General features: G+C 40.6%; 1 protein-coding gene across 1 annotated transcript; it reads right to left on the reverse strand.

The window, feature by feature from the left end:
• Nucleotides 1–11,626: 11,626 nt before the first annotated feature.
• Nucleotides 11,627–12,203, reverse strand: LOC139317441 (protein orai-2-like). Its single transcript, XM_070944503.1, has one exon. The coding sequence runs from the start codon at nucleotides 12,201–12,203 to the stop codon at nucleotides 11,640–11,642; it is 564 nt and encodes a 187-aa protein (XP_070800604.1). The 3' UTR covers nucleotides 11,627–11,639.
• Nucleotides 12,204–12,603: the final 400 nt, after the last annotated feature.

The following is a 12,603-nucleotide window of genomic DNA, read 5'->3' on the forward strand; positions in this document are numbered from 1 at the left end:
GTCTGGGTCATCAGAAGACGGACACACTCGTTGCACAAGGCAATCGATTTGCTGATAGAGAGGCCAAATTGGCAGCACACCTGCCCCTGGATAAGAATGATTATTATCTCTATATGGCACAAGAAATCGAATCCTACATTGAAAGATCTTATCCCACCTATACTCAGGTAGAGAAGGAAAAAGCCGAAGGAGATTTGAAAGCCAATCTGGTGAAGGGATGGTATACCCTTCCAGACAATCGCCTAGTGGTACCAGTTTCACTCGCCTGGCCTTTAGTATCAGAGGCACACCAAACCTCACATAGTGGCAAAACTGCGTTGGCCCAACAGTTGCAAGCAACATTCTACATACCTAACTTGCAGAGTCTGGTTGCCAAAGCAACTTCCCAATGTCCTACGTGTGCACAAGTAAATGCTAAGCAAGGACCGCGTTTACCACCAGGACAGCAGCCAATCTCCTACTTACCCATGGACTATTTAGTTGTGGACTTTACTGATATGCCCAAATGCAATGGTTATAAAGCTTTGCTCATTTTCATTGACACTTACTCTGGATGGATTGAGGCCTTCCCCACTCAAAATAAGTTAGCTATACAAGTAGCATGCTTTCTTTTAAAGGAAATAATCCCTAGATTTGGATGTCCATCTACCATCAGCTCTGACAATGGCCCAGAATTTGTGCAACGTGTAAATCGCCACCTGGCTGAAGCTGCAGGGCTGAAATGGAGGTATCACTGTGTGTTTCGGCCACAATCGGGAAAGAAGATTGAATGCGCTAATCGCTCATTGAAAGCAATCATTACAAAACTGTGCTTAGAAACCCACTTGCCATGGCTTCAAGTTTTCTCCATGGCCTTGTACATTTTTAGAACAGCCCCACAAACCAAATACCAGCTGTCTCCTTTCGAACTTCTGTATGGGAGACCCCCTGCCTTGTTCAAGCACCACTTTCAAGGCTGGCCAGATTTAGTTCAAAAAGTGGGGGTAGAAGCAAGAAAATTACTTTTACAGTTACAACAGCACAACAATCATGTCAACAAACTGAGGCATTATATGCAGGAATGTAGACCTCCCCCTATTACGACTGCAGGTCACAACTACAAACCAGGTGATAGAGTATGGATAAAACATTGGAAAAATGAGCCTTTAAAACCTAGATGGAAAGGGCCATATACTGTTGTGATGTGTTCACCTCTTGCAGTTAAGACCTTAGAAGGAAGATCCTGGATCCACTGGACGAGACTGAAGCCCGCAGACCAGAGTGATCCAGTCACATACCAGGTGACAAAAACTGACAGGCCATTGGTGCTGAAGTTTAAGAAGAATATACCCTGCTGAGTCCTACCGGCAATGGACTCTCAACGCACGGTGGTGATCGTCAGCCTTGCTGAACCACCCCGAAAGCTGGTTCCCAGCGCACGGCCGAAGCTTGGAACAGAGGAAGACAACATTCCAAGATTGTAAATTGTAATGTAAAACCCATTAACAGTGATAGTATCCAGTAAGCAATTATTAAAAAAACACTCATGGTTGAGGAAGATTGGGTGTGGGGACTCTGGGCAACCACTGGTTTAGCACTTCTGGGGGTATTGTTTTATATATATAAGGACCAGTTCTGTGGGAAACCTAGGGATACGATTGATATTGACCTCTCCCAAGTTACGTATACTTCTAAATCTCTTTCTGACCTGGTGAGTTTGTAAACTTTGGGTCTTGTGCTCTTAAGGCCTTGTGGGTGTGGGAATAAGGTCACTGATTTATTTAGGGCTGTGGGTACTATTAGCCAAGGGTCTAGTGAGTGATGCTAGCTTGAACAGTAGTTTCCCATGTTGTGTGGGTGTTCAAGAAATTCCCCTTGTCCCTGTAGAAGGAATTAAAGATGTCAAGAATCCCAGGGGAACTAACAACATCAGGACACTGAATGGGGACACTTTGGGTCAAGTCCACTCCCGCCAACAATGTGGTATCAGAAGGTGGGGAGGGAGCCTTAGACCTAAACCAACTCCTAGACCTGAGATCAAGAGTTTAACAATCCCTGTACAGGGGGGAATAGAAAAGGAGAACGGGCCCCTGCAACAACTAAGAAGAGGAGACTACATATCAAGGATACTGGAATTGGGTCAAAACCTTGTTAATCAGTATGATCCTACCCTAGGTCAAAAATGCTGGTTGTGTTTATCTGCCAGCCCCTCATCTTATCATGCCGTTCCTGTCAAGCCACAACTCTGGGCTAGGACAAAGGCTACAATAGTCCTTGAAAAAGATAGTAGAAACAAAGCACCAGTATCTCCGATACAAGGAGATTTTTCTAAGGCATTCCAACGGCTGGGAAAAAGCCGCCTCCCCATTGCTGGCCCAATAGCCACTGGTGTGGAACTCATAGGAACACCTTATCTGTGTGTAAAGAGATATCAGAAACCTGGTAGGCCTGTAGGATCCCTGACAGAAGAACAATGTCCATCAGAAGTGTACTTTGGTCCTAGAACAGACCTTATGGATGTAAAACTAACCAAAGATCTTTTTCCTTCTGCACATCACTCATCTCATCATAAGGTCACTTTCTCACTACCACCTACTGCCACCGTCACAAGATGGGGAGGATGGAAGGGATCTGGGAATGTATCCCAGGAAAGGTGCCCCAGTCTATTCCAACCCCCTCGCTTCCCTATCTGGCTCTCCATTAGATCCAGCACAGGTTTATGTATCCTCTTTCCCCCTGGGAATACTACCTCCCGATATCTTTTTGAAGGCCCAATCCTCAGAGATAAGCAAAGGGACCCTTCACTAGAAGTCCCATTACAGCCACTGGCTGGAAGGTTTGTGGCAGGGACTTTGGGGGTCTGGACTAATGAAAAGAACCATCGGACCCATGCTTTCTCCATGAACATAGGCGTGTGTGTAGGGGAAAAGGGAGTTTTCTTCTTCTGCGGAAAAGATGCGTATTTATGTTTGCCAACAAATTGGACTGGAACATGCACACTAGTACACCTTTTTCCTAAAATAGGTGTTGTCAGTGGAGAACATACCATCCCTGTTCCTCTCATGGGGCATGTTCAGAAACGGGTACCAATCCTAGTCCCACTATTAGTAATCATGGGAATAGGAACTGCTGTGAGAACAGGTATAGGTGGGGTAACACACTCAGTAATAGAGTTTCAGCAATTATCAGAGGAGTTCCAAGAAAGCCTGAACCAAATCGCTGGAACCCTGGTAGAAGTCCAAGACCAGATAGATTCATTGGCAGCAGTGGTCCTACAAAATCGACGTGCCTTAGACCTCCTAACCGCAGAGAGAGGAGGTGTGTGTGTATTTCTGGGAGAAGATTGTTGCTTCTATATGAATAAATCAGGTGTGGTCAGAGGAATTGCCAAGGAATTGCAGGATAGGGCATCCAAGATAGGTCAAAGGTTACAAACAACGGACATGTGGTTTTCTTGGGTGCCTGGATCCGGGTGGATTAAACAAATGTTATTCTTTTTTTTTTTTTTATTGAAAAAGTTTTTCAAATACAAATTTTTCCCCCTTTTTTTCCCCCCCTCCTCCCTAACCCCCCTCACCCCCCTTCCCCTTTGACTTCTTCATAATAAAAGCCAAATTCATAACAGATTATATCATACTTTGCTATCCACTTACTCCATCTCCATATACTGACCCTTTCTTTCTAATAAAATTATCATGCCCCCCTTATACTATGCTATAATATGCATTTCAAAGTGATATTCTATTATAACAATATCTAGTAACTCCTGATTTAACATAATGATATTATTATATCTCCCAATTTAACAATTTCCGCTCGTAATCTACCCTTTTACTACCCCCCATACGATATAACATTTCAAGGCATACTTCCACTCTAATACTATTCAATAAATCCCAATTTAACACTTATTCAGTTCAACTACCCATTTCATTCCCCCCCTTCATTACATACATTCACATCTAAACATAATATCCCTTTTCTTTAAACTAAACAATCCATAACCTATCCTATCTCCACCCACTTTCCTACAAAATTACCATAATTATTCTTAATATCTTTATTCTTCTGCCCACTCCCCTAGAAGAATATTCCCTTATGTAAATAAAATCCTAAAAGGAAAAAAAAAACTTTTTGCTTGTAATCCATATAACATCTTCTGTATTATCCTTCAACTGGATGATAAATTCCATCACCCATGTTAGGGTAACATCGCATCCTTATTCCAACAGTATTTTCAGAATCTTCAATTACCATCTGCCCCCATCAGTAACGAATATCTTCATATTGGAAGAAAGAAACAAAAAGAGCCCCCAACAACCACCCGAGTGACTTTATAATTATATTCCGTATAATGTTTATGGAGGTGTCTTTTATCCAGATTATTAATTCCAACCATCGTAATAGGGTAACAACCAGATCTTCTGCGTGCCCCAATCCAGTAAATCTCTTGCCATATAACTCGACATACACTTAATATATTTATCCAGAAATCCGAAAATCAAACAAGATGTTTCCAACCATTCAATTTAGGGCCTTTTTCACATCCCAAAATAATTCAGCACTGCAGAGATCTGCCCTATCCTCAGGATAAAATAAACCAATACTTTGCCAATTATCTTTTCATATATTCAGTCCTCTCATAAGTAACTGGCATTACTGTTGTTTAGTTTAAAATTTTTTATGTTTGTGAGACCTACTTCTTCTTTTCTTGATTTTTTGTGGGTTGGATCTCCATCCTAAATTCCTTTCTGTGGATTGTATATCAACTATTTGGTTTTGCTGGTGTATAACTTGATCCTGTTGAGTTTGCTTTTGTGGCTGAGATCTTTCTGGTTCTGTAAATTGTATACCAACTAATTGGCTTCCATGCTGGTTTGTGGTTTGACAAATCATTACAATAGGATCCGGAACCGCCTCTCTTATATTAAATAATCCAGCTGAGACCTCTGAAGAAGAATCCAAAAGCTGCTCATCTGTGGAGACCTCATTAACTTGTTGTTTCTTCATTGTCTCCATCTCCTTCTGCTTTTCTTGAATTTCTGTCGCTTGTTGATTTTGCTTTTTAAGTACCTTATGATAAAATTCTTCCGCTTTTTCAACAGTATTTATCTGATATCTTATTCCTTGATATCTCAGTATTATACCCACTGGGACATCCCACCTGAATAGAATATTTTGTCTTCTTAACTCAGTCACCAATAGACCAAATTTCTTTCTATCTCTTACCATCTTAGGCGGTAATTCCTTAAATATCCAGATTTTTCTCCCATTCAGTTGTAAAGTAGAATTAAAAGATTTTTGCACAATATCATTCCTTATCTCTTTGTCTGTAAAGTAAATCACCACATCTCTAGGCAGTTGCCTTTGTTTTGCAATCCAGGAATTCACTCTATAAGCCTTATTAATTTTACTGAATACCTCCTCAGGATGAACCTTTAAGATCCCAGCCAAAACTTGAGCAGATGTTTTTCTTAAATCATCACTATTATTCTCCTGTAAGCCTCTAATTCTGATCGCAAATTCTGTAATTCTGTATTGCAGCATTACAACCTCTCTTTCAATTCCTTGCTTTATATCTTCTGCATTATAAGTCTCGTGACCATCTTCCTTTTTAGACTTTAGTTCTGAGCTATTATCTCGAATATTTATTAAGTCCTTTTCAATTCTTAATATTTTATTGTCCAAATCATCAATTTTCTCCATTTTGGACTCTAACAATTTAATATTTGTATCCAGCTTTATAACAATTTCTGAAAAACCATTAGTCAGTCTTACAATCTTTTGTTGCAAATTGTCATACTTTTGTTGTATCATTTCTTTAATTTCCTGCCTTAAATTTTCAAATTTCTGGTTCACAGTCTCATAACATTTTGCCATTTCCTCCTGAATAAGTTCTTTTAAATTAAAACCATTCTGCAAAGTCTGTAGGCTCAGCGCTTGCTCAAACAGTTGTGGGTGGGGGAGCGCCCCCCCCTTTCTTGTCTATCAGATTTCATTAGTAACGCCATCCTTCCAGCAAGCTGTTCTTTTTTACCCCCCAAACAAGATCAAGTACAAATCTCCAAGAAGAGAGGAACTTAAAATAGCTCTTTTTCTTTCAAATTGTAGCCAACAGTATATATTCCGCTACTTTGTATCTGTTATGGAAGGACTCTTAGTTTCAACTTTCTTCTACTTCTCAAGCCTCAGCGGCCATTTTAAAGCTTTTTTTTTTTTTTCCTCTTTCACTTTAAAATGCTTGTAAATTCATTAAGGATACTTGCGATTTAGGGTCCAAAATCCAAGTCTCATCTTTTTTAATAAGTCCATCTGTTAGTTTCGTTAATTGATCCGGTTCCAGCGCCTGGCTCTGCAAAAAAAGCAGATTGCACTCGATGCCCGGAGCGGCGGCAAGGGACAATAGGGAGCTCCAACCTGCCCATCCCCAAGAGTTAAAAAAGACTCTGGGGACTTCGCAGAGGGCTCTACCCACCCCCGCCCGCTCAGACTCACATTTCCATCAGGAAATTGAGTTTTTCGAGCCGCCTTTCAGATGTAAAGGCGGCTCTTTTACAGGCAACGGGGCGGCGGTCACGGAGGACCGTCTGGCGGCGCCGGAAGCCAGACAGGAAGCCTCTAAACAAATGTTATTCTTGTTGATATGTGCTGTGGCGGGCCTAGCTTTTATTCCTTGTGCAATCCCTGTGCTGAAACAGCTATCTATCAGAGCAGTGAAAGAGATACAGACACATATGTCGAAATGGGGTCTGGGAAAGAATGGAGGGAGTACCTCCATAGATTAGGAGAGTAAAAGATCAAGACAGACCTATCTCTTGCCTAGATTAGTCATATGTTGGGGGATATTATATGTTAGCTTTGTGTATTAAAGGACATAGAGTGTTATGTAGGAAGTAATGGAAGTTTATGCATGAAAAAACTTCCACAGGGGGGAAATGATGTGAATAAAGTAGGAATTCTAGCAAATAAGAAATAATGTGAGTAAAATAAGAATCATACCAAGTCAGATACATAAAATCAGATCCATGAACTCTGAAGGACCTTCTCTATTGAACTCTGAAGGACCCTCTCTATTCACATTATTATAAGAGAGAAACGTGCTTGTTAGAGGCAGCTGAACTTCATTATTGGTAATAGATCTTCTGAGAGGGCCTAGCTGTCATCCATCAGGAAAGCTAAGAATGGTGTTCTGGTGGATGACTGACTCTGATAAGGAGAAGAAGCTAAGCAATTACATCATAGATTTCCTCATAATTACTTGACCTATGATACTGTGTCAAACACACTGATTCTATATATCTTCTTAATCTTCTTCTTCTTCTTAAACTACGGAAATACAGCTGTATGGGAACATCTGAAAGGACATGCATAGGAAACAGAAAGTTACTTATTGCTTAAAGTATAGCCATAAATTTCTGCATTTAAACATTACAGCACTTAAAGGACAGTTGTAAAACATAAAGTGATGGGTTAGTTAAAGTTGTAATGGTTTAATCATGGAGTAGTGAAAATGTGTAGCCAAAATAATTGTATTAAGTAGTAGGTAATGGTTTGGTAATTAGTAAAGTGTAATGTAAGTATAATGTATTCATAATGTAACCATATATGGAAGCCGGAAGGGCTCATAGAACTCCTTGTCTTGAAAACATATAAAAGCCATGAAGTCAGAGCTTTTTCTTTGTTCAGATTTGCAAGAACCAAACACTGCACTGAACCTTTGCGCAAATAAAATGCATCTGTCTGACCCAGGAATGTTTTCCAGTCTTTCATTTCTATAACATGCCGGAACCCGGAAGAGCAATAGGCGATGGCTGGTGTGCCCAGAGAGATGGCTCTGCATGCCACTTCCGGCACGCATGCCATAGGTTCGCCATCACGGATCTGGAAGATCCAGGTACATGTCGCCCCTCACCATAGACATTTGCTGGGTGATTTTGGGCCGGTCACTCTCAGCCCGACTTATGTCACAAGATTATTGCTGTGGGGATAAAGCAGGAGATAGGAGTATTTATGCTTGTGGTATTTGAGCTCTTGAAGGAAAAACAGGCTATGAATAAGAAATTCTTTCATGAACAAACAAAATTCTGTTGATGGCTTATAAGACATGTGAATTAAAATGGTGAAGCAGTTTGTTCATTGTACTAGAACATATGAAGAAATTCCACTAAATTTTTAGCAAATCAGAGGACAGGCCATAATGGAAATGAGTGTTTTTGTATAAAAGGAAAAAAATGGAGAGTAGTTTAAGAGAAAATAAGGAGATTGAGTAAAGGATAGGCAGAAATTAGTTTCCTATAGTTGAACTCATTTGAACTGAGTTTTTTACTGTAAGCCACCCAAAGTCACTTAGATAACATGGGTAGTATAAAAATATGATTAAAAAATTCTGGATTATTTGTAATTGTTCTGTAAGAATTTCATATTCCCAATATAATAATAGTATATTTGACTAGAAGAAAAAAATGGAATTCTTTTTTTGCAAATTTTCCTGAAGGCCGGACATCTTCTAATCTGTATTTTAAGAAATTCAGGTATCTTTTGAAATATTGAAACAGCACTTTACCTTTGTGTTGAGCTTCTTATTGTTACTAAACTAATAAGAATTACTTTGGGTGGGTGGATGGGTGGATGGATAGATAGATAGATTGTTGTAGAAATGAAAGGCTGAAACACATTCCTGGGTCAGACAGATGCATTTATTTGCGCAAAGGTTCAGTGCAGTTTTTGGTTCTTGCAAATCTGAACAAGGATGAATTATGATTTCACGATTTATATATGTTTTCAAGACAAAGAGTTCTATGAGCCCTTCCGGCTTCCATATATGGTTACATTAAAAATACATTATACTTACATTACACTTTACTAATTACCAAACCATTACATACTAGTTAATAAAATTATTGTGGCTACACATTTTCACTACTCCATCAATTACTAATTATTAAACTATTACAACTTTACTAACCCATCACTTTATAGTTTACAACTTTCCTTTAAGTGCTGTAATGTTTAAATGCAGAAATTATGGCTATACTTTAAACAATAAGTAACCTTCTGTCTCCCATGTATAACCGTTCAGATGTTCACATATATCTGAATTTCCGTAGTTTTTGATTCTATTAAGAAGATGTATAGAATCAGTGTGTTTGACACAGTGTCATAGGTCAAGTAATTATGGGGAAATCCATGAACTAATTGCTCAGCTTCTTTTCTTTATCCGAGTCAGTCATTCACCAGAACCCCACTCTTAGCTTTCCTGATGGATGACAGCTGGGCCTCATCAGAAGATATATTTACCAATAATGGAGTTCAGCTGCCTCTAACAAGCACGTATACTCATGTGAATAGAGAGGTTCTCTCAAAGTTCAATAGAGAAAGTTATTCAGAGTTCATATATTTGATCTGACTTTATGTACCTGACTTGGAATGATTATTTCTTTTATTCACCTTATTTGCTATATTTACCTCATTTCTACCTCAAGATAAAAATAAAGAAAAGAAAATAAGCCTTGGGTTATTTCTTTCAAAAAAAGTGAAGCAAACATGAATAAATTCTACAGCCCTAGAACTTTTGACCATTCAGAAAAACCTGGTTAACATCATTGCTTTGACACCTAGGTAAACTGTAAAGTTAGTAAACTGCTTGCTAGCTTTGAGGAGTAATTATTTCAATGTAATAGCTTTTTAAATTTAAAAAGCATTTTTTAAACTTTTTTTTCTCTTTAAATGGCTTGACATCTATATTTAGTTGTGAATGGTAGTGAACAGCAGCATTCTAAAATTTAGAATAATAAACCCACTTTTCACTATGCATCAATATACTAACCTTGAAATTCTTTTGATGTGGTGCCTAAAGAAGTACCTGCCATCTCATTCCTATTGTCCTTATCAAAAGGGGATATAAATTGGGATTATAATTAACATTCACATTATCAAGTTAAAAATGTAACAAAAAATATTTTTAACATTTGAGCCAGAAAAATGTGTGTTTGTGTGTGTGTGATAAAAAAACCTGACTGTGTTCATACAGTGAAAGCAGACATCTGATTTCAACATATTATGGTATTTTGCTTCCTAAAAACTGCTTTGCTATGTGGAGTGTATGTAGTAAAGCACTATTATTTTTTTCCACTAGATGGCAATAAGGTTTAGCTTCTGGCTGATCCTTAAAAAGAAGACTTGACAGGCAGAAATAGGATGGTCCTTCCTGGTTTTGGCTTCCATCTCTTCTCAGAAATAGTCCCCATTCATCTTTTATTTTCTACTCCCTTATTACTGTAGCTTTCAAAGCCACATTTGTAGTTGCTTTAGCTGCATGATTTTATTTCATACTAGCTGAATACCCGTGCTCCGCTACAAAACTATGTGATTGGGCTTGATAAATCAACAGAGTTTGAAAATTAATGAGTAGTTACGATCGGCCTCTCCTTTCCCCTTCTCTCCCTCAGGCTTGACCCATAGAAGCCTCTCCTATCCTCTTCTCTCCCTCAGGCTGGACCCACAGAAGTCTCTCCTCTCCCCTTCTCTCCCTCAGGCTGGACCCACATTCTCTCTCTCTTCCCATACTTGCCAAGGAAGTCCTGGAAGGTGCGCTAGCTTTCTTCCAGCAGCAGAGACACAAACACACATGCTCAGAAGGCGCTGCAGATTCCAAGAAGAATTCTGATAATTTCCAGACAGGAGTCAGAAGTGCAGGCTATCAATGGCGGATCAGCAGGAAGATGAATAGTTGTCTGCCACACCTATTCATCTCCGCCCCCTGCCTTTTATCCCCAGAGCTAGGGTGGGGCTTCGCTAGCAGCGGTGGCTCTTCCGTCCCAAGGACCGGCCCATAGATTTCCACTGCTCTTCTCTTCTCTGCCTTCTGCACATCCACGCGTCAGGCACTGTTCCTCCTCTTCCTCATCAGTCACCTCCAGACCTGGGAGCTGTTGATTGTCCATCTGAGGGCTGATGGACAGCCCAGGCTCTGCCTCTGCCTCTGCCCCTGCCTCTATCTCTGACAGCTCCATTCCCTCTTCCCCCTCGGAGCTCTCAGATTGCCTTGATGCTAACCCTGACTCCCACGCCGCCTTCTCATCTGATTCAGCTGCTGAAGGGGCCAGCGGCTGACAGGCCACAACAGAAGCCATCTCCCAGTGGAGCCAAGCAGCCTTGGACTGCAAATGAATGGACTGCACTAACCTTTTCAAACCCACCCATTTTGAAGTGTCAGAAATACCAAAGACCTTTTGATTGTCTTCTCCCGTTCTGCAGAAAAAGTTGAAATCTTAGAGGACAAAGCAACAGTCTCACCCCTGGAGAGACCAAAGCTGTCCTTTTTTCCCAACAACTGCCTCCTGCAAACATTTTACTGTACAATCAAAAATCTACCAAACAAGGAAGTTCCCCAGGGAAGGCTCCCTAGATTTCACTCCCTGGCTTTCAGGAGCAGCCCATTTCAACAAGTTCTGGGCTTGAAAATAGTTTCCTAGGAAATGCAAACAAATGTTGTTGGATGTTGGAGACTGGAGTGACATCAACATCACAGCTTTGGGGTTAAATTCCAACAGTGGCAGTTACTTAACAAGTTTTTCTGTTGAGACAAAATCAGGATGCAACCGATGGGGCCTTTCTCTCTAAAAGTTCACATCAGTTTCAGTTCAAGTGAGGCTGCCAACTCACACCACTTGCAGAGCTGTGGCTTTTCCATCCAACTGATATTTGATCTGGTTAAGTTCTTCCAGCTCTTGCTGGTGCCGATCAGTTTTGTGTCCCACCAAGGAGCGGTAGAAATGCAAAGCAAAGTTGATGAACACGACTCCAACTGGAACCGTAATCACCGTGGAGGCCATGGCAGCATTCCAGCCAGAGCTGTCTGCAGAGGCTGTGGTGTTCCCATCATGGAGCATTTCCAGAGTGCAGCACTTCCTGCTCATCTCCATGTTGCCGACAGGCATAAACTTGACCCAGCAGATCAACACCACTTCAGTGAGGAAAAGGAAGATCCCCAAGGCCGTGGAGAAGCCCCAGGCCAGCTCAATATCGTGGTGCATTTGTTCATGGGGAGACTCGTTGACCGAACTGAGGATGTGGATGTTACTGACAGCTTCGATATTAGACAAGATGCAAGTGCTGACCATAAGAGTGAAGAGATGGATGGCCACCAGCACTGTCGTGCAGGCACTGAAGGCCACCAACAGCTCCCAAGAGTAGTTGTAGTCTTCCAGTTGCACCTCCACCATAGCTACCTGGAGAAGGACAGATTGTTGTAACTTAAAGTAACCGCTGGATGCCATTCAATGAACTTCCTGGCTCAGTGCAAATGTGAACTCAGCTTTTAATTTTTTTTTGCTGTCAACTGGTTTTTAAAAAGCCAAATATCTTGGCGCTGTCTTTATTCCAGCAGGATAACCCACGACTTATCTAGTTTTACTAATCTTAGTTCAACAGAGCAGATAATTTTGGGGGTGGGTGGGTGGGTGGGTGGGTGGGTAATGGCAGATGTGGAATTAGAGACCTTTTTACCAGTGTTCAAACCATCAGTTGGTCCAGAGACATTTACTGGAAAGTAAACCAATAAGCTTTGCACCCCATCACCAATTCTTCCTTCTACTGTGCCTCTAGATGTTTTTCCTTACTCAA

This window comes from Pituophis catenifer, unplaced genomic scaffold (genome assembly GCF_029215685.1).
Source record: "Pituophis catenifer annectens isolate HBS135680 unplaced genomic scaffold, rPitCat1.0.hap2 SCAF_5, whole genome shotgun sequence".
NCBI classification, from domain to species: domain Eukaryota; kingdom Metazoa; phylum Chordata; class Lepidosauria; order Squamata; family Colubridae; genus Pituophis; species Pituophis catenifer.